The 24,754-nt window shown below is 52.7% G+C and overlaps 2 protein-coding genes across 2 annotated transcripts in view; one reads left to right on the top strand and one right to left on the bottom strand.

The window, feature by feature from the left end:
* Positions 1–11,906, top strand: part of Nol4l (nucleolar protein 4-like) — a 158,722-nt gene extending 146,816 nt beyond the window's left edge. Inside the window, exons 9-14 of the mRNA XM_013010674.1 lie at positions 839–1,116; positions 2,899–3,084; positions 3,166–3,357; positions 3,551–3,673; positions 4,134–4,335; positions 7,637–11,906. Of these exons, the coding sequence (XP_012866128.1) occupies positions 839–1,116; positions 2,899–3,084; positions 3,166–3,357; positions 3,551–3,673; positions 4,134–4,335; positions 7,637–7,857 (1,202 nt within the window). The 3' untranslated portion in view covers positions 7,858–11,906. The remainder of the gene's footprint in view (positions 1–838; positions 1,117–2,898; positions 3,085–3,165; positions 3,358–3,550; positions 3,674–4,133; positions 4,336–7,636) is intronic.
* Positions 11,907–15,755: 3,849 nt separating this feature from the next.
* Asxl1 (additional sex combs like transcriptional regulator 1) overlaps positions 15,756–24,754 on the bottom strand; it is a 59,016-nt gene continuing 50,017 nt past the window's right edge. Inside the window, exons 8-10 of the mRNA XM_013010673.1 lie at positions 22,613–22,718; positions 21,363–21,990; positions 15,756–20,400 (exon numbers count right to left, since the gene is read on the bottom strand). Of these exons, the coding sequence (XP_012866127.1) occupies positions 17,554–20,400; positions 21,363–21,990; positions 22,613–22,718 (3,581 nt within the window). The 3' untranslated portion in view covers positions 15,756–17,553. The remainder of the gene's footprint in view (positions 20,401–21,362; positions 21,991–22,612; positions 22,719–24,754) is intronic.

Below are 24,754 nucleotides of genomic sequence, written 5' to 3'. Positions count from 1 at the left end.
GCTTTCCCCTCCCCCTCGGCCCAGGGCCCGGCTGCTTGATGGGCAGCCCGGTCCCGCCCCCGGGTAGCCGAGAGGCCGGCGATTGGTTAGGGCTCTGGAGCCGCTCGGTCACCATGGGGACGCTCGGGAGGCGCGCGTGCCCAGTACCCGGCACCGGGGACTAAATCTTCATAATCTGCTGGCTGAGAGTGGGGGTTGGGGTCCGGCGCGACCCTGGTCTGGGGGGAAGGGTGGCCTGGGACATGGTCGGGACTCCCCGGCCGCTCCGCCCGTGCAAGGGGCAGGGGCAGAGCCGGGGCACCTGGGCGCCGCCCAGAGCCACGGGGACGCTCACCTGCCGGTGACCGCGGCCCGGTAGCTTCCACCCCGCATCTTGTCTGATCTGGCCAGGCAGGAGGCTGGGGCGGGCGGGATCCGAAAATATCCAGTCCCCGGAGCGCCCGCGTTATCTTCCCAGATCCGCCAGCAATGCGGCCTCTCCCCAGCAGGGGGCGCCCGAGCCCAGGCCGCGCGGCCGGCGCCTGTGGCCACGCGCAGCGCGTCCAGCAGGGGGTGCTGCCGGCCCTCCGCTGTGGGTTGGCCGTGGGGGGCACGGGGACCCAGCCCTCCCGCCCGCCCTCAAGCAGCGAAGGGAGCAAATTCGAGGCCCGCTGAGGGTGGGAGGGGCACTTCGCGCACAGGGGGCTCCGGAGACCATGGCTGGGCCCCGTGGGGGCGCCTGGAGACTCCTGTGGCCGCTTCTGCCCTGCGAGACCAGCAGCACAGGTACTCGGAGGGCCGATGCCAAGACGCCACACCCAGCCAGGCCTGGGCCTCACCCCCCGGCTTTTCCTCGTAGACGATTCCTCCTCCGAGAGCGGCAGCGGCAATGGCTCCTCCACCCTGAACCCGTCCACGTCCAGCAGCACGCAGGGCGACCCTGCCTTCCCCGAGATGAACGGCAACGGCGCCGCAGCCCCCATGGACTTCACGGCGGCGGCCGAGGACCAGCCCATCAACCTGTGTGACAAGCTCCCGGCGGCCACCGCGCTCGGCACGCCGTCCTACCCCTCCGAGGGCTGCGGCGCCGACGGGCTGAGGAGCCGGGTCAAGTACGGCGTGAAGAGCACCCCCGAGGTGTGTGGGGCTGTGGGCCGGAGCCGCTGCCTGTCCGCAGCCCGCAGGGGGCTGTGGGGCCTCGGGCGGGAGGGGAGCGGGGGCCAGCCCACACGAGACCTCAGGACAGGGGCGAAATCCCAGCTGTGGAGAGGGGCCGCGCGCTCCTGCTTTGGAGGAGGTGGCAGGCGACATAGCCCCTCGCCTGGAACCGTCTGTCAGGAACAGCAAGGAGAGCTGGAGGCATGGCTAAAGCAGTACAGCACCTGCCTGGCAAGCAAGAAGCTCTGGGTTCAAACTTCAGTACTGAGACAGAACCAAACCACCCAAGTAATGCTTGGACAGCAAGTAGCACGGAACACTTTGAACACAGGCCTCACGTTTTCTGGGGGCAGGGGCAGTCATGTGGGTGTCCCCGCTGTAGGCTGACTCAGGTCCACTAAGGTTTCTTGAAGCAGCGAGGCCAGCCTGGCTCTCCGGGAGCATCTTTGCAGCCTTGTGGCCCTGGCTCCAGCGCTTTGCCCCCCAGCAGGCTTTTCCTCTGCTGTGCTCCCATTTTTCTTCTTCAGGGGGTGCAGTAGGTGCCAGGAAGAGTCCGCTCAGTGTCTCATGGGAAAATTTGAGACAAAGAAATGATGTCACGTTATCATCATGCAGCTATCAAAGGAACCTGGCTAGCAGCAGGTCCCGGGAACAAGCAGAGCAGCTGTCTTACTGTGGGGGCAAACTTTGCTCTAACTTTACCACCACTGCCAAGTTATAGGGTGGACCCTATCAGGCTGTTGGGCACCAGGGAAGTGAGAGAGGGGAGCAAATACTCGAGCAGCCCTCAGAGTGTTCTCTGCCTGCCTGCTCTGGTCCTGGCTGAGGATTTAGCCGAGAGGTAGTTTGGAAATCAGCCCTGCCAGAGGTCACGGAACCCACTAGTAGTCATCGCTGGGCCCTGCACTGTGACTGGAAGGCTGGGGTTCTGATGTCCTTGCACATCTGCGTGGACAGAGACTGGCCAGCAGTCAGGACACAGGGAGGGCAGGGCGTGTCTCCATGGAGTTCTTCCTCTGGAAGTACCGGGCTCCCTGCAGGCGGCTTGTAGCATGAGATCAGTGGCTACGTGCTCTGTGTCCCTTGGGCCCAACTAATGCTACCTTCTCCAGGGAAAGGACCAGGACACCAAGACATGCCACAGGCACAAACTTTTAAACAGGGACAGGAGAAAGATGATGTGGAACTGGGCCTTGAAGGGCAAGCTGGTAGGGAGCAGGCTGGAAAACAGGAGACACAAATGAGGAACCTGTGGAGCGAGGAACTGGTGGGACTGGAAGGCCGCAGGATAGGCAGCCCAGGCAGCTGGGCCGGGCCCCTCCTCGCGCGACGGCATTCTCAAGGTGTTTCCTTCGGGGACAGGCACCCCACCTTGTGGACCTGTGGCCCTGGCTGGCTCCCTCCTCCAGCCCATCTGTTCCTCCTCCCACAGACAGCCCACTCACTGCTCTGGTGACGGCTCACTTGTCAACTAGGGGTTGTGGCTCCTGGAGGATCGGGCAGGAAACCCAGAAGAGGCTGGCTGGGGTGGGAGTCCTTTTCTCTCCCTCACAGGATGTGGTGGGTCCTGCTGTAGTCAAACCTCCTCATACCAGCACAGGCAGAGCTGGGCTGGGGTTGCTGCCCCATTTTGCAGATGAAGGGGGCCAGAGGCAGGCGTGCTGTGCACAGAGCTGTCATGGCAGCTGGGCGAGCTGACCACCCTCCAGGAAAGGGCAGCCCACCTGATGCGTCCTCTGTCCGCTCTTCCCCACCCCCCAGTCCCCTCCTTACAGCTCTGGGAGCTATGATTCTATCAAGACCGAGGTCAGTGGCTGTCCTGAGGACCTGACAGTGGGCCGGGCCCCCGCAGCGGATGACGACGATGATGACCACGATGACCACGAGGACAATGACAAGATGAATGACTCTGAGGGCATGGACCCCGAGCGTCTCAAGGCCTTTAACGTAAGCACCAGACAGGGCCCGGCAGAAGGGGGGGAGGTCCCAGGCGAGGACAGCCCCTCCCACAGCCCCTGTTGCCCACAGATGTTTGTGCGGCTCTTTGTGGATGAGAACCTGGACCGAATGGTGCCCATCTCCAAGCAACCCAAGGAGAAGATCCAGGCCATCATCGAATCGTGCAGTCGGCAGTTTCCCGAGTTCCAGGAGCGGGCCCGCAAGCGCATCCGCACCTACCTCAAGTCCTGTCGCCGCATGAAGAAGAACGGCATGGAGATGGTGAGTCTCCCCCAGCTGCCCTTTCCCCACTTGCCACCAAGGCCCCCGTGCACGCCCTGGTAGACCCTTTACCCCCAGCTCTCCCAGAAGCCCTCTTGCACAGCAGGGGCCCAGAAAGGTTACATGACTCAGTCAAGCTTGGGGCCCACCAGCCCCAATACCCAACTCCCACTCATGGCCATTCTACCTGCAGACCAGACCCACACCCCCCCACCTGACCTCCGCCATGGCAGAAAACATCCTCGCAGCCGCCTGTGAGAGCGAGACGAGAAAAGCAGCCAAGAGGATGCGCCTGGAGATCTACCAGTCCTCCCAGGTACGCGCTCATCGCCGGCCGTGCCCAGGGCAGGCTCACCCATCACCCTGAAGCCCTGGCACTGGGGGGAGAGGGGGGACATGGAGAACAGTGCCCAGACAAGCTGTGAGGGGGCAGCAAGGGGAAAGGGAAGGCTGGAGGAGTGCATCACGAGGGCCCTGCAGACCTCCAAAGTCGGGCTGGGCATGGTGGCACAACACCTTAATTCCAGTGCTTGGGAGGCTACAGCAGGAGAATCAAAGAATTCCAGGTCAGCCCAGTCTATACAGTGAGACCCTATCTCAGTGTAGATTCCCAGCCCCCAAATGGAAGTCTTTTGGGGAAATGCCTGGGACAAGTCAATCAGAGAGCCATGACGCTGGGTCCCAGGAACCCTGGGGCTACAGCTTTTGCCTGGGGCCTGGGGTGGTGGCTAGAGCTTTCTGCCCTGTTCCCCAGCAACATTGTGCTGCCCTTGCAGGATGAGCCCATTGCCTTGGACAAGCAGCACTCCCGGGACTCCGCAGCCATAACCCACTCCACCTACTCACTGCCAGCCTCCTCCTACTCCCAGGACCCCGTGTACGTCAACGGCGGCCTCAACTACAGTTACCGCAGCTATGGGGCCTTGGGCAGCAACCTGCAGGCCCCTGCTTCCCTCCAGACAGGAAATCACAGTAACGGTAAGTGGCTCCCAACACTAACTAGAGCCCCAAGCAGACTGCTCTTCCCAGTGGGGCCAGGAACTAGCATGATGTTGAGCAATGGGTTCCTCAGCTTTATGCCCTAAGCTGGGTGACTAGCTCTGCTGCAGGGAAAGTGCAGACTGCTGTAAACAAACTGAGTTCCATGCCGGGCACTGGGGCTCACAGCTGTAATCCTAGCTCCTCAGGAGGCTGAGATCTGAAGATTTCAGTTTCAAGTGAACCCAGGCAGAAAAGTCCGTGAGACTCTATGTCCAATTATCCAACAAAAAGCTGGAAATGCAGCTGTGATAGGAGCACTAGCCTTGGGAGCTGCGGAGTTGGGGGGAGAACAAGGGTATTGCTGGCCTGCTTGACAACATTATAGGGCCTGAGGCCCATCTACACTAACGGGAGTGGGGAGCCCTGGATAGGCTTGAAGTACAGGGCTGTTGTTTGTGCTTAGACTCCATCCTTCTGTCTCGCCTTGTGGTAAAAATCTTTCCAGGGAGAGGGCAAGAGGCAGAGCCATGGGGTGAGGGTAGGGAGGTGGCAAAGGCCAGAGAGCGAGGCCTCCTGCAGGCCGGAGAGTCCTGATCCTGGACCTCTGCTGATCATAGCTGAGAATTCCTCAAGCTCTGTCCTTGGCTGCAGGAGACCACTGACTGCAACCCCGCAGCCAGCCCAGATCCCCATGCTCACTGTGAAGTATGCTGGGTCCCTGAAAGAGCCCTGCCTGGCTTAGTTTCTCATCCTTTCCTAATGCCTCTTAACCTAAAATAAGAGGCTGCCTGGCCCTAATCCCCAAAGCCAGGCCAGAGGGGCTCGCAGAGCCAGGATGGAGTGACAGTCCCAGTGGCTGGCCGCCTGCCTGAAAGACCCCTTGTTAGAGCGTCTGAAGTGGGTCCCTTTCTAAGTGCACAGGGGGAGACTGAGGCCCAGCAGGAATGGTACAGATGACCTGGTACCTGGATGCTTCCGTGCAATACATGATGGTGACGAACGTCCATCTGGTGGCATCCATCATGGCCTGTCTTGAGTGTGGCTGTTGGGGATCCTCTCTTGAAGTGTGGAGTTTGGACTCCCACCCGGTTACGCCTGCCAGAGAAGCAGCCAGAGGTGGTGTGAGAAGAGGCAGCCAACTCCGTCCTTTGCATCCCTCTCCCAACCCCTCTACACCCTGGTACCTTACAGGTGGGTGGAGAGGTCAGTGGGGCAGAAATGTGATCATTTGCCTCCTCACCCAGGGCAGCTCTGTGCCTCATCTGAAGAACACTGCTGCGTCTGGGTGTCCATCAGCTAGAGGAAAACTGTGTGGCTGTACAGTGGCCCCACCCCCTGCCCTGCCAGTTTGCTGCCTCAGTTGGGTGGCTGAAATGATGGCTCTGAGCCCCTCGCTGTGCTCATTATGCTGTCATCTAGCGATGTAAATCAGCCTAGATAGAATCAGACTTTCTGCCTGTCTTGCTTAGGGTGCTCACTAGCTCAAGTCTACTCCATGTCCTGGCAATCACCAGGAACCAGAGCTTCTGGCAGTAACTAGAGCCTGCACAGGTAGTTTCTCCAGATCAGATTGGCTGAAGGAAACAGATTGTCTCCTTTCCAGGCTTTAGTGCAGTCCAGGATAGAAGGAAGGAAAGCTGTGAGTACAGAAATGAACAGTGAACAGGACAAGATCTGGAGATGGAGGGAGGAAAGACAGGAACCTGGCCTGAGGGGCCACCTCAGGGCCCCAGAGGGGACCAGACCTCCTCCTGCCACATAGGTCCTACCCGTTCGACATCTGCCAACACGGGCTGGCCATCTTCTTAGCTAATCTTTCCTTCTGATTGTTCCCTGAATTCTCACTTCCAGTCACAGGACCACCTCCTGATTGTGGGCACATTGTCTGCTCAGGTGGGGAATGTATTGTATTTGACCAAACTGTCCAGGCATAACTCTGACTTCCTTCCTTCCCCAATTAGGGGCTATATCAACTTCCTTTTAGCAACAGTCAAATTCCATCATTTATTCATAAGATATTACTTTCTGGATTAGAGGTCTCTTGGCCCTCTGTCTTAATAACAGAATTAGAATGGCCAGTATAGGATGCAGTAATGAGCAAGCCTAGCCATCAGAGCCCTAGTAACCTAAAGGCTACTAGGGATGGCCCAGACCAGCCTCTCAGCTGTAAGAACCTGCAGGAGGCTGGGAAGGAGCAGCAGCAGGAAGGCCTTCCCAGGGGGCTGGCTCCCACACTCTCCAGCTCTCTTGGGCAGTTTTCTTGCTGAAGCCCTGCAAGAAGACCATTCTAACTGCACATGCTTCCAAGTCTGCTGGGACGCCCAGACCTGGATGCTGGCCCACCATGGCCCAGCCTGTGCTGCAGGCTCCCAGGCCTCATTGCAGCCCCTGCCCGCCAGAGGTGAGGGAAGGCCACAAACTGTCCATTGAAGTGGCAACAAAGCCTGCTCCACAGAGATGCTTCTGGAAAGACCTAGAGGCCTGGTGGCCCCATCCCCCACAACACAGCCCCTAATGTGCTAGCTAGGCTCACTGCTATCACCATCCGCCAGCAGAGGGCACACAGCTCTGTCCATCAGGCCCACCCTTCTCTCCCACTAACCCCTCTCCCCCCACTGCCCCCCCGCAGCATCCACCTTCCTCCTCCATATTCCAGGCACACAACTCAGGAAAGATTTGACATGTTGATTTCAGCGGAAGGAGGCCCCTCCTCCATCCACAAGGACTCCCAGTTCCCTGCATGTACTCCTCCTGGGAGTACATAAGCAGCTACTTCCCAGTTTGCCCCAGACAGAGCCATTCTTGCTGGGCATCCCACACCACCTCCTCTTCCAGCCAGCCTTTGGGGAGAATGGCACACAGACCTAGACACGTGCTAATACTTTCTCATTGCACTTACCCTCCCAGGTCCTTCCTGAGACCCCGATTCCAAGGCTGGGCCCGCCACTGGAGAGGCAGGCCTTTGCTCTCCTCATCTGGAGACCAGAGCTGGGAGGAGCCCTCAGAAAGCAGTGGAAGAAATGTCAGTGCCAGTGAGCTGTGCCTGGAGATGCACATGACCCTCTCCCCAAGACATGGCTACTGTGCACGTATTTGCCATGTGATCATGGGCAAACCTCTCAACCTCCCTTTGCACGCAAGCCTGCTGCAGGGAGACAGATTAGGGCTTCAGACTCCATACCAGGCCACAACAGGATGCTGTGATGGTTGTGACAACAAAAGGGACAAAGAAGTCAGGGGACCTCCAGAAGTCAGGCGGGGGATCTGCTCCCTCCTTACTCTCTTTTCCTCTCCACAGGGCCCACGGACCTCAGCATGAAAGGCGGGGCCTCCACCACTCCCACCCCTCCCACGTCCACCCCCTCTAGCAACAGCACCAGCAGGACCATGCCCACTGCCCAGCTTAGCCCCACGGAGATCAGCGCTGTGCGGCAGCTCATCGCTGGCTACCGAGAGTCTGCGGCCTTCCTGCTGCGCTCTGCAGATGAACTGGAAAACCTCATTTTACAGCAGAACTGACCCTGCCGGCCCCTGAGTGCACTACGCCAGGGAAGGAGGCTGTCCCAGCCAGGGCCCGGCTCCCAGCCTCGCCACTTGGTACATTGTTTTCCGAATGAGGTGGGATTCATAGCGTTGTTGCTAGCCAACTCCAAGCATCTGAGACTTTGGGCACAAGGACACTTTCTTTTTGGAATCTCACCACACGGGTGCTCTGACCTGCTTGGAAGAGGCCAGAGGGGCAGCTCTGGAAGGGTTGGGGCTCCCCTGACAAGGCGTGGGAGCTACAGCTCTCTTTAGAATCACTTCGTGGACCCTGATGTTAGAATCCCATTCCCAGATAATTACCTTTCAAGTCTTAGGTGAGCAGAATTGCATATTTATTGAGAAAAACAAAGTGGACCCTTCTTTCCCTCCCCCTTAGTAATTTATTTTTCTGAAAATGGATTCTTTTGTGTTTGTACAGATTGCCAGTCTGTGTCTGTCTGATCAGAAGGATGTACCCTTGTACCCAACATTCCCCATCACTACACTGGTGTGGGCTGGGGGTCCGCAGAGGACAGGGCAGGTGCCAGGCTGGCTTCCCTCTGAGGGCACAGTGTACCCTGGGGAAGGCCACCACCCCTCCACCAGATCCCAGTGCCACCACAGGGAGACTGCCAGGCACTGCCAAGCAGGAGGACCTTGCCTAGACCCACTGCAAAGCAAAACAAGGCACCCACCCACTCTACAGAGCCCTAGTCGAGTGGTCACCTGTATTCTACCTCACACTCCAGGATGGGCTTTTCCAGGACGTGCCCTGAGCCTGTTCTCAACGGCTGTCTCCCCAGCTCCCACCCAGCGTGTCTGCCAGGGAGGTAAGTCAGACCCCAGAGTGGGTCCTGGCACTCACAACCAGCAGCTAGCAGTCACCCGACCTTCTCAGCTGCCCCCTGCCCAGGAGGGTCCTTCTCCAGGGTGTGCTGTCAGGCGGCTCCGGTCCCTTTGCCCTGTGGCTGGAGTAAAAGGGTGGTCAGGGCGTGGAGAAGTCACTTGGGTCCTCCTGGGACCAGCCCTTCTGGAGGGGCCCGTCCTCGCGTTACCCAGAGCCCCTGGAGTGTGAAAAGAGCAGAAAGAAAAGACTGGCCTGGTTTGATTCCTCCCTGACAGGCACTTCCTCTTGCTCAGTGCAATACCTACCAGTGCTGCTAAAACCGGGGATTTACCCCACCTCAGCAGGCCCACGGGGCCTCTCCACACAACACTCCGTAGCCATGACAGCAGCGGCCCGCTGCTCGTCCCTGCCCACAGATGGCAGAAGCCCTGTTGCCTTGCCTTCCTCAGAACAGAGAGGCCCCAGGGGAGCCAGGACCAAGTGGACCCTAGGACGGCCACAGAGCCACTCGACCTCAGAGCAGGCCCCCTCCCCAAACCAGCGATAGGAGCGTGGCCGCCGGCTCAGCACTGTGGCAGACCGCTGCTGGGCAGGGAGGGCAGGCAGCTCAGCCGCCGACGCTTGTCCCCCTCAGATTCGGAGCGGCAGGGCAGGACTGCCTCGCTCCCTGTGCCCATGTGTACCCTGAGGTTTGGGGTGGTCTCCCACGTGGCCCCCAACACACTCAGCCACACCACCTCTGCCTTCCATGTGCCTGGGCCCCAGGCCTCTCTGGTCAGAGCCAGGACACCAGAGCCCGTTCCACACAGCACAAGTCCCAGCACCCAAGGCCTCCCCCACAGCCGGCCGTCTATGTGCCCAGTCCCCACCTGCCCGGTTTGACTCCCAGACTATGTTTGAATTTGTGTAAATATTTATTTTTGTGTGTGAACAATACTGCAAATTAATCAGTAGATCTTTTGAAAAATGTTACCCCAGGCAATTTGTGGAAATCTTAAATGTTAAAAAACTGGCAGAGACAATCGCCGCCCTTCAACTCCTGATTATCAGTTGCTTAATACGTTGTTCCTCCTCCCAGAGGCAGCACCCAGACTAGACACAAACCGTTTGAGAGACTGGGAAGGGGAAATCCTCCCTCCACCCATGGGGATGAGCTTTAAGCCACAGCTGAAAGCCACACTTCCTTCGTACAAGCTGTGTGACCAACCACTGTCAGCTGCCGCGCGAGCCAAGGGCCATGTGTTTTAAAGTAAAAGTGAACAAATGCCAGTGGTGACAGCCTGGGGGTGGGGGTGGGGGAAGGTCTTCAGGACAGAGGACTCTGTCATGTGGACTCCTTCCCAGAGAGTTTGAACTTGATACCCCAGAGATGAGGGCTGGGGTCAGGAACAAGTTACTATGTAAAAAAATTCCATTAGCCAGTTCAGTCAGGGAACTTGTTCTGTTTTGCTTTTTGTTTTTAAAAGATGTGGCTTCAAACCCTTCCCTATACACCCGACGCAGAACGCAGAGAGCACCTTAACTGGTTCTGATGGCCCCAGCTCGCTGCTGCTCACCCTCAGGGAGGGGCTTCCTCCTCCCACAGCCACTTAGGGCACGAAGTAATCATTGACGATCCCCAGTTAAAAAGGAAATACAAGAGTAGGATCTGCCAGTCTGAGTCTGCAGGGGCTGTTCCCACAGGCAGGGGGAATGGGAGACATGGGCACTAGGTCTCACTGGCAATCATCTGTTAGGCCAGTGACAGCGCGTATAACCAACCCATCTGCAATCACTTTGCCGCCGCCACCCGACAGTTTATTCCTAAGGACCATGTTGGGGAAGGCGGGGCTAGGAGGGTCTCAGAGGATTTGGGACAGGTGGCACCCACCCGTGTTTCCCCTCTCAAGGGCCGTGAATGACTCCAGGGGTGGTTATAGGATTAACTACACATTCATTTTCAAAATGCTGCTTTGAACTCAGAGGGTTGATACTTTTAATTTGTAATTTTTTGTAAAACTTTATACAAGATAGTAAAGTATTTCACCAGAATACCAGTTTCAATCCGTCCGTGGTCTGATTTTTATATAATTTAGTGGTGCTTTAGAAACTTTGTTTTGTTGTTTCTGAGCTCAACAGCTCAATTCTTTCTCGCCTGTATCTACCTAAGACCAATGTGAACCTTTGTATTTTGCTCCTAATTTTGGACTCAGTGGAAGTGTACTGTTTACATGTACAGACGCCCCACCCCTGTGTATTCTGCAAGACTCGCTCTTGAGGAGGAAGATGCACCTCACTGAGCTCATCTGCTTAGCAAAGCCACAAAACAAAACCTCTCACTCTTTACCTGTTTCCACCTAAAAACAAACAAAAATCTACAAACAGAGCACGGATTTGCTGACACGGACTCCACCTGGTCGATGCCAAGTGCCTCCATCAGCTGTCCGGCCAGAGGAATAGGAACAGCACCCCCTGTGGGCAGCACCTGGCAAAGGAGCAAAGGCAGGATGTGGCCACTGGGCTCTCGGAAGAACAGTCCCACAGAGCAGCCAGGCAGTGAGAAGGTCGAGATGAATCGTGAGGCCTTCAGGAACAAGCAAGCCAAGGATTTAGGGACTACTGAGGCTGCCAGTTGTCTGGCATAATTTAGATGTTTTGGAAGAGTGCAAGTTCCATGTCAGACTTTTCAGTGCAGATGGTACAGGTGACTCTTCAGGGCTCTGGGGAGGGGTGAGGGCTCCAGACAGTAAGCATATGGCACTTACTACAAGCAGCGGATGGCACCAACTTTCAAGGTGACTGTTTATTAATCAGTGGCTCCACCTCTAAATTATATTTTTACAGATATGCACCTATGCAACTTACTGTGGCTCTTCTAAGCAGGTGAGGACTTCCTCCTCAATGCTCTCTATAAAAAAGTATTTGTGTTCTGTACAGTGAGTTTTTTTTTCCAGTAAATGTGGCTTAATATTTTTAATTCTTAGAATGTGTCTTCTATGTGATGCGATTAAATTCTGTTTTGTTTGTGGAATGACTAGCACAGGCCGACTCCCTCTCCCCCTCACTTAACAGAAGACCAATGAGCTGTTAATCGAGCTGTTATCTCCATGGTATTACTGCTAAATGCACTGATTTCATAAGTATGTGGAATCCTTTTCCTTTTGAATCTGTATATCATATATAAGGCTGAATCGACTTAATAAATACTGAACAACAAACTGAACACTGCGCCTCCACTGTGTCTCACACCTCCAGCATTGCTGGCCGGCCAGCTGGCTCTTATGAATCTAGCTTGCCACTAGAATATCTTTCTACTGGCAGATTTCACCTTTTCCTAGCCAAAGTGTAGCACACTCAAGGCCTCAGTAGGTTTTCTTTACAAACCTACCTCTAACTCCATGTCGGTATTCAGCCTTTTAGAGAAACGAGCTTTCTGGGTGCCCACCAGATGCCCAGCTGTCTCACTCACCTCATCCCCGCTTAGAGGCGAAGCAGCAGCAATGCACTGGGTATTGGCCTTGCCTAAACTCACACAACAACTAAAGACACTTTCCCTGTCATCTTGGTGTGTGGCCAAATGATCCAAATTCCAGAAGCGACACCCAAGAGCAAGCTGGGAAAACAACAAACATGGTCCTTGGTCCTAAGCCTTTGGAACTTGATATTCCACTCATTCTAGGTGGAATCTTAAGGGAAATGCAAGGGCCATGTTTTCCAGAACCAATTTGTGCACCAACTTTATGTTCATGTATATATGTATCATTTAGGTTGTTTTTAGGAAAAATTATAGAAATATGGCTTGGAACAAACTGATCATTCTGGGTTTAAAAAAACTTTTGGCTACACAAACTAAAAGCACACATCTGTTAAAATTTCATGTATGCACACACCAGTTTGCACACTCCTATGTACATTCCCATGTGGCTAGGAAACTGTACCTCGTTTCTATTGGCTGAGGTTGGAGGGCACATGAGCTTTCCGCCTGGGCTGATCTTGAGCAGCGATCCCTCTGTGGCAGCATGAGCCACCACAGGCAGGCAACTAAAAAAAAACCATTAATGACACAATCTAAAACAAAACGAGAGAGAGAGAGAGAGAGAGAGAGGCTATGTAATGGCCATATGCACATCAAAGGAAGGTCAGCAGTCTGAAGCTTCACAACTGCACTTGGGGCCGGGCTGCACTCACACATGCAGAAAGCATGGACATCAGCAGGTACCAGGCCTCCATGCCTCAGCCTTCCCAGGGATGGGGAAGGGGCAGCAGATCCTCAGGAATGCCAAGGAAATGCCCTGTCCCATCCAGGGACATCTGCAGAATACAAACCAGCTCCATGCAGCCCAACACTTACCCCCATGGCAAAGTGGCTGCTCCTCGGAGCACTGAGACCACCAGGAGAAATGGCTTGACGACAGTGAAGTGAAGGCTTGGCCCAGTCTGGCTTCTTTAGGTACAGCTGCAGACTACTGCTGTTGACAGTGGACACAAGACATTATCAAGCAGGAAATGTCACCTTACATGTCATATTAAGAGAGACAAATTCACTGAAACCTGACAAAACAGGCAAAGCCTCCCTTTATGTATTGAGGAAACACGCCTTTTTAAGTCATTAAAAATGCACTAGAGGGGCTGGGAAGGTGGCTCAGTGGTAGAGTGCTTGCCTTGCATGCATGAGGCCCTGGGTTCAATTCCTCAGCACCACATAAGCAGAAAAGCCGGAAGTGGCGCTGTGGCTCAAGTGGTAGAGTGTTAGCCTTGAGCTGAAGAGCTGAGGGACAGCACCAAGTTCAGGCCTCACAACCGACCAAAAAAAAAAAAAAAAGAAAAGAAAAAAAGCACTAGAGCAGCTTAGTAGTTATAGTAAATCTAAAAAAAAGAAACCCTTGCCAAGTTCTCTCTCATCTGATCTTTTTTTTTTTTGGATCGTGGGGCTTGAACTCAAGAGCCTGAGGTGCTGTCTCCAAGCCTCTTTGTGCTCTAGTGTTCTACCACAGCTCCACTTCGTTTTTGAGGGGTTAATTGGAGATGAGAGTCTCCTGGAGACTTTCCTGCCTGGGCTGGCTTTGAACCTTGATCCTCAGATCTCAGCCTCCTGAGCAGCTAGGATTACAGGTGTGAGCCACTGGAGCCTGTTTTGAGCCATGTTTTTATTAACTGGGCAGCCTGGAGTTGTTATACAAAGGGACATAGTTGCCCTGGGAGTTTGGGCACTTGCTAGCAGTGTGCAATGTTCTGTACACTCATGGAGCATCCCCAGAAGGGTAAAGCCCCACCTACCTGGGAGAAGCAGCGCTGCCATGCACTGTGCAAGAGCCAGTCTACATCATCCTGTCTTGCAGTGCCAACACTCATTCCAGACTTTCCAATTTGTGTGCAAGGACAAGAGCAAGAAGTGTGGGTGCTGTCAGATTAGGTTTTCAAGGAGCAATCTCCAAGATCACAAACCCCACCTTCTCTGTGCCCCCCAATAGCATCCACATAACAATGCAACACATGAGCAGCACCCACCTCTCCAGGCAGGCCCCTGATGGGTGCCCCTGCTCTTACAAGCAGGGTCCTACTTCAAGTGCAGGTTGGACATCAAAATGACAGCACAACAGGCCAGTGGTAGCATCATTCCCCTATTTTCAAACATTTGCTTTCCTCATCCTTTCTGCTATAAAGAAGCCTCCCTTTAATCTCAGCGCTGCACTCAAAAGCTGTAAGACACCGAAAAACATGTCACCTCATAACCCTCACCACCCAGGGCCCAGGCCCACATCCCCACAACTTCCTCTGGCAAGGGGGAAACAGGTGGCAGCAGCCATTTGGATTTCAATGGATTTCACAGAGCTAGTATTCATGTTAACCTGACATAAATTCATAGACTTGTGTATTACCTAGGTGATAGGCAGGGACACACAAGTTGTGTACAGACCCACATGGCTGGCATGCGGCCCATGAGTCAGAGATGTAAGTGGCAGGATATAATTCCTGCCCTGGACCCTAATGCATTCTAAGTTCACTCAGACACAAGGGGCTGATGCATACAGTGACAGGCACAAGTAGAACACCACCACCAGCAGGTAGTAGCCAGATCACCAGAGCCAACTACCACCACCAGGAGTTTGCCCCATCACCAGAAACATTGATCACCACCACTATAAGGTCACCCAATCACAAGTCACCTATAACCACCACCAGACTTTCACCTGAACACCACACAGCCACCTATCAGCTACTCTCCAGCAGGATTGCAAGATGGCCCCAAAGGCAGGAAGAACTAGTGGAGCTGTATTTGAGCTTCACTTGCATCATTTTTCCCCCATTGGTGTATTATACATTAAGTGTTTGGTGTTTTTTTTCCTCCGTTGGTCATGGAACTTGAACTCAGGGCTTGAGCACTGTCCCTTAGTTTTTTTGCTCAAGGCTAGCACTCTACCACTTGGAGCCACAGTACCACTTCTTCTCAGGTGGTTAATTAGAGGTAAGAATCTCACAAACTTTCTTGACCTGGCTGGCTTTGAACCATCTCAGCATCTCAGCATCCTGAGTAGCTGGGATTACAGGCTTGTGCCACCAGTACCCTGCTTCTAATTGTTTCTGATATGCACTAAACTATGTATTTCAGCCCTCCAGAGAAATCTCAGGACTTTTATCTGAGAAACCAACCCAACCTTAGGGGCACTCAGCTTCCACACAGGTTCATTCAAGCATTAGGCATGCTTCACTCAATGGTGAGATCAGAATCATCATCGGCCCGCAGATCAACCATTCAGAACCCACTGGGAAAACTCAAGCTAGGAGCGGCAGTTTAGCCACGCAAATGCACGGGAGGTGCTGTGTGCCTCTCCCACTTGCAGGGAAAGCACTGGTCACTTATCCTAGTCTCACAGTGGGACAGTTCACCAAGAAGTCACAGCCCAAAGGCCAGCAGAGCAACCAAGTCACAAAGGAGAGCCCCAGGTAAGCAGGTCTGCTCCAGAGCTGAGGTGGCAAGCTGGCAGCCACTCCTCCCACTCCAGCCCTGCACACAAGCTGACTCCCACACCGGCAGGCAGCCACAGAGGATGACTGAGACCACAAGTGTAGGTTGTACAGGTTTATTTTTCCAATACCACAGAGACATAAGGAGAGTGATGTTTCTGGGCAGCCCCACGGCCAGGCCAGTGGTAAGCTGGACCTTTGAGATCCCCTAAAGAGAAGGACGGGACACGCATGGGCTCCTGATCCCTGTCTTTGGTAAACAGATTCTTGAGCTGACAACTTGGACTTTGCCAATAGTGCACTTAAATCACTGTGTTGCCAACTTCTCATTCATGCTTCAGAAGGCAAAAAAGTAAAGATTAAAAAATGCCACCTCAGATTAAAAGGGGAAAGTCACCTTTCAGATGAAATAAAACTTGCCTAAGGCATACAATTTTATAGGGAGACAGACCTGCCTGGATGAATCAAGGACCTGCAGCTCTGCAGTAAGTAGAGACGAAAAACGAGGCAGGAATGGGTCAAACACAGGGGCATCTGCCTGCTGGAATGTGTTGGGAGAGGCAGGCAGCAAGCATGGCTTTTGTTTCTTCCCAACCTATTGTCAAAAGTCAGCCAGGTATTGCAGTGACAAGAGGCTCAGAGCCCAAGGCAGGCCTGAGGGTTGCCCAGAGAACTTACCCAAGGATTGATTCAGAAGCACTTAACACTGGTGGCGGCGATTTGTCACAGAGGGCCGCGAGGAGCCATTAAAAGCTGGAGCAGAGAACAGATGTGGGGAGCAAGATGCATTTGCTCAGTGGCGAGCACATGAGCCAGCTGTGGCTCTGAAGCCAGCAGATCCCCTGGTGATGGGGACCAGCCACAGATCACAGGTCAGTCACTTCCCCCTCAAGTCAGGCAGCACAGCACTCAGCGGCTCTGACAATTGGTGGAGAGAAGTAAATGACACCACTTTAATGCAATTGATGCTGAAGATGTAAAATAAGGAAGAGACGCTCATGTTCTCTGTACAATACATCCATTTACAGAATTGGCCAGTACTGTATACAACATATAAATACAGGATAAAACATTAGAGGTGCATAGAGCATACTTACAGAAGCCAAAAAGTTCACCTTAAACAACCAAGAAAGTTAAAAATATAAAAATAAGAAACACACTGCTTGGAAATGTAAAATGACTTTCACATACACGTGTGGAGGGGCCCACGCCCAGAGTCCAGTGCTGGGGTAGGCGGCAAGCAGGAGTCACCCACAAATGTCCACAGCTGCCTCACCAGCTCTACAGAAGGCATATCCATTGGCAGCAACCTTACTTCCTGACCCTGCTGTCCAAGAAACTAAAGCGGTCAAAAGATTCCATGGAACCATGGGTCACACAGAGATAGGAAGGTCCCAATGACTATGACCTTGAGGTCAGCAGGTGCTTAAAGCCCCTGGTGGGCAACCGTGGGAGTTATTTAACCCTCGCAGCTTTTATTCCCAGCCATCAACTCCCCAAAATAGCAGGAGGATCGCAGGGAGGCAGGTGGAAGACTGACTGCTGCTCAGGTCAGGAGGCTTCCCTTGGAGAATACTGCCTTCTGGCTTCAGTTTCAAGTCCATCTGGGGGTCAGGTTGGCTCCCCTGCCACACCAGGCTGAGTCTACAAGAGGGGTCAGGTTGGCTGGCCTTGGGCAGTCCCATAGGCTGGCCCCCGAGAAAACCCCTCCAGCAAGACCAGAAAGGTTGACAAGTGACAGAGGGCTTTAGCACTGTAAGTTTTAGGGAGAGTCAAGACTGCTATTGCCTAGAGACAAAGAGTCTATTTTATCAGTGACATTCTGTATACAGATTTAAGGTCAATCATTATCAAAATACACACACTAAATATACAATTTTTCCAATGGCCATAATTTATTATCTCACCACAAGGCACAATACACATAGTTTTGAGGGTCCAATGCAGTCATCATGACAGAACGCACCACAGCCCTGGCACATGATCATGGCTTTCAGGCTGCACGCACACTGGAGCGAGATGCTTTCCACCGTGCTGCTGTCAGTAAACATCTGCAGGGAGAGGGATGCACTGTGGCTTGCACCAAAGTTTGCCTTGTGGCTCAGCTGCACCACGCTGCCCGCAAGGCCTTTGGGAAAAGCTGGAGAGCTGGAGGTGTAGTTGAAGCTGTTGGAACTCAGCTGGAATTTAGAAAGCTTCCCATAAAAAGCCTGCTTGATGTTGAGTTGAGAGGGGATGGAAGAAGGCTCCAGAGGTTGACTGAGCCCCTTCCCTGGCTCTCTGGCTAACTTCCAGAAGGGCAGGTCCATAACAAAGGGTACTCCTTGCAAGTGACCCATCAACTCCAGAGGACTCTGCCCAGCACCTTTTCTGTTCTCTGCATTTGCCTTAGGAGAACTCCCCACAAAAGCCTTTTCGCTCTTGATGCTGTCTGCAGGCGTGGGTGGCGGCTTCGGAGCCCAATCTACCCGTGCAGTCTGTATTCCATCGGACCCCAGCTTCCTGCTGTGAACTGGAGGGGCTTCAGCTGGCAGTGGCGTGGGGTCTGAAGGTGGGGGGTGCTGAATGGTTGTAGTCACATTCCTAGTGCCAAAGAGCTTCGTCCCCTGGCCTCCAGCATGGCTGTGATCACCTGGGGAGCCCCCTGCCTGCGGGGGGCCACTGGGGCCCGCGTGTGGAGAGGGGAGCGCGTGCGGCACTCTCGAGGTAGTGAGGTCTCCTGCACTTGTGCCTGGAGCAGCACTTGAGCTGCTGCACTGGGATGAGGCCTGGGCTTCCTTCTGCTCTTCAGGACTAAATGAAGAGAAATGTTCTTTGGAATCCATGTCTTCCAGCTTCCCAGAGGGGACTGGATTTGTCACCGGATGGAGGGAGTCTGAACTTGAGACTGTCTTGGAAATCTTCTGGGGAGCTCCAGGCGCCTGCATGGTCTCAGCCCTGTCAAGACAAGGAGTGGCTTCATGGTTCTTAGGCAGAAGAGGCTCCTTTAATGCCCGTGAGGCAGGACTGCTTGTGCCAATCAGGGGACTTCCCCTAGGCTTGTGCAAAGTTTCCACACCCAGGAGGCCACCCTGGCTCTGTTCTCCTGTAAGTGGTAGTTGTGTTGATTCTGGCTTGCTGCCTCTGTGGCCTGGAGGAAAAACCTTCTCCAAGGGCAAATCACCCTGCAGTAACTTTATCACCAGTGGACTGGCGGCCTCCACCGAGGAGCCTGGCCCAGGCAGGCACATGGGTCTTGGCTGGTGCTCGGGACTGGCCAACAGCAGCGAGGCTGGGGTCTTCACGGGAACTGCACACACTCGGGATACCCAGCTCTGGGGTGGAGCAATTCCCTCTGTCCTCGTCGGCACGCCTGGGTCACTGTGCGCCTTGGACAGCGGGGTGCATGGGTTCCAGTCACACCTCTTCTTGTTCACCACCGATTCCTTTGCCACTGCAACGTCACTGGTGTCGGCTTCACTGCTGTCCTCAGTGAAGTGGCCTTCAAAGTCAGAGGCTGTGTCTGTGGATTCACTGTGAGGACTCAGTGCTTCAGAGTCTCCATTGAGTTTTAGCTTTTCAATGACAACCTGCTTGCCGGTGCTGCCAGTGGCCTCTTGGCCTCCATGAGGTGTCCAGAGCAAATCACAGTGGTCAGGAGAAGTCCCACCCTCCTCATCCTCACCCTCCTTGGTTGTCAAACTGCGGGCTACTGCAACAGTGAGGGGAGCAATTTGTTCCCGCTCTTCAACTCGGGGCTCCACAGGTGGTTCACTCTCTCTGGATTCTGGCTCAGACTGTTTCACTCCCTTGTCATTTGATAGGAATGGCATCCAAGGGACAGCCTCGGTTGTCAAGGCTTCTTGTCTACTCTTACTGTCCCTAATGGGTAGGCTTGAGTCACCAAGTCCTAATTCAGCAGCAAATGCTCTGTCCTGCAGGCAGGCAGGCAGTGATGACTCAGGTATGGAATCCTTCCTATCAAGCTTACTGCCCACATCCTGGCCCGTTCCTCCTTCTAATACACCTCCCACCAGAGATGGTACAGGATCATTCTCTGGGGGAGCAGTGACTCCTGGGTACTCATTCCCGCCTTCCCAAGAAGGAGTGCCAGACATATGCTCAGTTCTATTATCCAGATGCAACTTAGGGGGCTCCACTAGCCTCTCAGCCACTGGGGTTTGAGAGGACAATGGGGGCAAAGCCTGGCATGGTGGGTCCCCAGTGGGTGCAGTGGGGGGCTGGGAGGCATCTTCCAGTCCCCTTGTGAGTACACCAGAGCCCCCCGGCAATGGGCAGCTTTCCTCCTTTTTGAGAAAAGGAAGGTCCTCTCTCCTGGCTCTGCATGTGACTTTTCGGGCCTGGGCGTGTTCCCCATTCAGAGGACAAGGCGGCAGTAGTTGTGCTCGCTGTATATCTGGCGCACTCTCTCCAGGGGTGCCTGGGGCTCCCCTGGGCTCAGAGTTGCCACAGGTCTCACCAGCATCACCACTGTCGCTGCCTCTGCCACCTCCCTCATCAGTGGCCCCGTTGCTACCTCCACCCGGGCCACCCCCCCCTCCGATGGCAGTGGTGGTCGCCTCTCGATGGCCGTGGTGGCCTCTCGCCCCTCGGGCCTGCAGAGCACGGGCTTTAATGTCTGCGAGGGTCCTGGCACCAGTCCAGCCCCGGCAGGAGGCGTCCGTGATGGGGACGATCCGGGGGCATATCTGGTAAGTGGGCTGACCTTTAACCACCCAGGGTGGTTTGATACGTGAAAGTTGAATCTGCAAGAAAAGCATAAAGGAAAATGGTTTTTAACAGAGTGAACAGACCTAGGACCTACAAGTCAATCCAGACAGAGCACTAATAGCTTAGAGATCATAACCTAGAATATCAAATAAATTTCCAAAAAAGCCATCCCAGTAAAACAGTTTCCGATGACACCACTTCATTCAGAGTTAATTCTGCTGACAGATTAAAGCCCCACCTGAAATTTAGTTTCAGTGGGACTGTGTGTATCACCACAGCAAAGACCCTAACGTTGCTTAATAAAACATGAAAAGTCCCAAAGGATTTTGACATCTAGAATTATTTTTTTTTTGGGGGGGGGGTCAGTCATGGGGCTTGAATTCTGAGCCTGGGCACTGTCCCTGAGCTCTTCAGCTCAAGGCAAGTGCTCTACCATTTAAGCAAGAGAGCCATTTCAAATTTTCTGGTGGTTAATTGGAGATAAGAATCTCATGGACGGGCTGGGAAGGTGGCTCAGTGGTAGAGTGCTTGCCTTGCATGCATGAGGCCCTGGGTTCGATTCCTCAGCACCACATAAGCAGAAAAAGCCGGAAGTGGCGCTGTGGCTCAAGTGGTAGAGCGCTAGCCTTGAGCTGAAGAGCTGAGGGACAGCGCCCAGGCCCAAAGTTCAAGCCCCACGGCTGACCAAAAAAAAACAAAAGAATCTCATGGACATTCTGGCCTGGGCTGGCTTTGAACTATGATCCTCAGATCTCAGAGTTGCTAGGATTACAGGCGAGAGCCACAGGCACCTGGCTCTAGAGATAATTTTAACAGAGTAAACAAAGGAAAAAAAGAAATACTCCTATACCTTAAACGTAAAGTCACCAGCAAGAAATGCTCTCTTTTCCCATTAATTCACACATGGGCTCCCAAAGGTCTCTGTCCCTGCCAAAGGGCTCATGATTCTCCAAGGAAATCTGGCATCAGAGCCATCAGGAATCAAATAGCTGCTTACCCGGATGGGCGGGACTTTGGGCTCCTCTTTAGTGGGCTGTGGCTTTTCGGTGTGAACACTTTCAATTGTGTTACGAAAGGACTGACGATCTTCAAGCCGGGGTTTCTTTTCGGGAAAGGATGCAGAGGCTGCCTGCTCAAAGGATTTCCTCTTCTGATCCTTTGGCTCCTGTTCCGCAGTGTCCTGAGGTAAGCTGGGAATTCTGTCTGGAGACGCAGAGGCACGTGCTGAGTTGTCTGGCTCAAGCTGGATCCCGGAAGCCTCAGATTTGCTTTTGAGACTCTCCTGGCCAGATGCTGTCAAGGACACACCTGGCTGAGGGGGACTGCTCACCCCTGCTGCATCTGTTTTACCCTCTCCATCTTTGGAGAGTGTGATATCTGGCACCACTGAGTTCACATCCTTGGCATCTCCTGTCTGTTCTGCATCCTGTTTTTTATACAGATTTCTTCTAGCTCTTGTTCGTAGTTCAGGACGAGAGCGTTTCTTGAAATACCCATCCCGCTGACGAGCACCCAGGCCCCGTTGTGGCCGCACTGATTCTCCTGGGACACTCAGACCGCTCTTAATTTCAGCCACCTCCTGGCCTGTATTCTGCTGCAATGACTCTTCTTTGGTCAAGCCCAATCTATAAACCAAAGATGCACTATCAGTTACATATCAGAGAGGATAATATCTTATCTCTATGAAAAATATGCACTCAAGATATATAGGTAGAAAAAAGATAAACGAACATTGGCTTCAGTGTAAGTGGTGTACTTCCTCCCATACACTAAAAGGAGTATCCTCAATGCTTCACAAATTAAGTCTTGATCTTCTGGGCTCAAGGCTCTTTTTTGGGGGGGTCCGGTCATGGCGCCTGAATTTTTCTGGGCCTGAGCACTGTCCCTCAGCTCTTTAGCTCAAGGCTAGCACTCTACCACTTGAGCCACAGTACCACTCCTGGCTTTTTTCACTTTTTTTGCTTATGTGGTGCTGAGGAATCGAATCCAGGGCCTCATGCATGCAAAGCAAGTGCTCTACCACTGAGCCACCTTCCCAGCCCCTGGGCTCAAGGCTCTTAAGAAGCTGGTTCCTGTTTATTTGTTTATCTCTGATGGTGCTAGGGGGTTTGACCTTGTGCTTGCCTATCTGCCAACTGAGCCATGACTCCAGGGCCCATATAGTTTAAATACCTAATACAACATGAATCCAGTTGCTTCTATCCTCTCAAACACCCACTCCAAGACTTAGAGCAACAAATGCCTTACTTCTGTCCATAGTAGTCTTCAAAGAATTTTTCTTTCCATTGTTCTACCTTCTTTTCCTTCTCCATTTCCTGTCGTATCCTGACTTGCATCTCATGAGTGAATTCACCTAAAGAGAAAGAAGGCTTTTCTAGTGAGTGTATTCAGAATACCCACGCCTATCTCTCCTATAGACAGCTAAGTCTTCTAGTTTTATTCTACCAGAAGTGTTTGTTTTGGCAGTATTAGAGGAGTTTGACTTCATGGCTTCATGCTTGCTAGGCAAGTGCTCAACCATTTCAGCCATTCCCCCATCCCTTTTTCCTTTAAATACCTTTCAGATAGTTTTGTGCTTTTTACTGAGCCAGCCTTGGATGGCAATGCTCCTAACTACACTCTTATATTGCTAAGATTATAGACATACTTAAGCACATCTGGCATGTTTGTTGCAATGGAATCTTGTTAACTTTTCTTTTCTTTTTTTGTCAGTCATAGGGGCTTAAACTCAGGGTCTGAGCGCTGTCCTTGAGCTTTTTGCTCAAGGCTAGTGCTCTACCACTTTGAGCTACAGCTCCACTTCTGCTTTTCTGGTGGTTAGTTAGGAATAGGAATCTCAGACTTTCCTGCCTGGGCTAGTTCTGAACTGCAATCCTCAGAGATTAGTGTCTTGCATAGCTAGGATTACAGGTGTGAGCCACTAGCACCTGATCTCTTGTTAACTTTTTGCCTGGGTTGACCTCAAAACATGATCTTCCAAATTTCAAACTCCTTAGTAGCATCCAGCTGTTTATTCTTCAAAAGCCTACATACAATAATGGCCCTTAGCTGACCAAGAAAAAAAAGTACTGTGATTATTAATATATTTCATTTTTAGGCACAATCACTTGGAGTGAAAGTAGCTTCTCTGAGTTGAGCTTTGTGTGGAAGCTATGTGCAGAATGAGTTGAGAGGACCCCAAAGCCAGGCACTGGTGGCTCACACCTGTAATCCTAACTATTAAAGAGGTTGAGATCTGAGGATTGTGCAGTTCAAAGCCAGCCAGGGCAAGAAAGTCCATTAGACTCTTATCTCCAATTAACCACCAGAATACCACAAGTGGTACTGTGGCTCAAGTGGTAGAGTGTTAGCCTTGAGCTGAAGAGCTTAGGGACAGCACCCTGAACCAAAGTTCAAGACCCATGATGGTGAACAACAAAAAAATGCAGACTCTAAGATATTCCTGAGTTTGATGACTGCTGTCAGTCTACAGAGTTACACTCAAGACTGTGGTTAATTGCAGCAAAAAAATATAAATTGGCATCAACAAAAGGTAGAGAAAGGCATATGAAGTGAGGTAAAGAGGCAGCTATGCACAGGACTCTGCAGGCCTCTCTGTGGAGTTCCAAAGGACACAATTGAGTTAGGAACTGGTGGAATTTGGATTTTCAGAGTTCCCACCACTATGACTGATAGGAAGGCTGTTACTGTTGATAATATGGTTCATGATGAAAACATCTTTTTTCTTAATCAAATATGGGGGGAGGGAAGAATTTGGTAAACAATCAGTGGTTTCTGATCAGCAATGTGTGCTTATCAGTCGTATGTTACATGATGAGTCCCCACAAATCCCAAACTCCTGGGCACCAAGCCTCATGAATTTCCCTAGCATATAGATCATATCTGCAGTCACAACTTAACCGTGGGAGAATTGTAATGAGCCTGCACAGTGCTGTGCTTAGCTACCCCTGAACTTCATCCCATATGCCCTCACTGTATTGTTGCCAATTTCTATTGTTTTGCCCAATAAATCAGTCTTGAGTATTACTATCTGTAGACTGACAGCAGTCATCAAACTCAGGAACGTCTTGGGGTCCTCTTAACTCATTCCTCACATAGCTTCCACACAAAACTCAGTGAACTACTGTTCACTCCAAGTGATTATGCCTAAAAACGAAGTATATTAATGTCACAGGGCACTTCATTCCATCTTCCAGACAATGTCATGATTACTGAACAGACATGTATAGATTTGCCTTGTTTGTGGTACTGGGGTTTGAAATAAGGGTCTTGTGCTTGCCACAATGGCACTCTAACCACTTGAGTCACACCTCCAGCCCTACTTACCTTTTTTTTTTTTGGGGGGGGGGGAGCAGTCGTGGGGCCTGAACTCTGGGCCTGGGCGCTGTC

This window comes from Dipodomys ordii, unplaced genomic scaffold, assembly GCF_000151885.1.
Source record: "Dipodomys ordii isolate 6190 unplaced genomic scaffold, Dord_2.0 Scaffold13, whole genome shotgun sequence".
NCBI lineage: Eukaryota > Metazoa > Chordata > Mammalia > Rodentia > Heteromyidae > Dipodomys > Dipodomys ordii.
The sequence above is the reverse complement of the archived record's forward strand: the minus strand, read 5'-3'. Positions and strand labels throughout refer to the sequence as shown.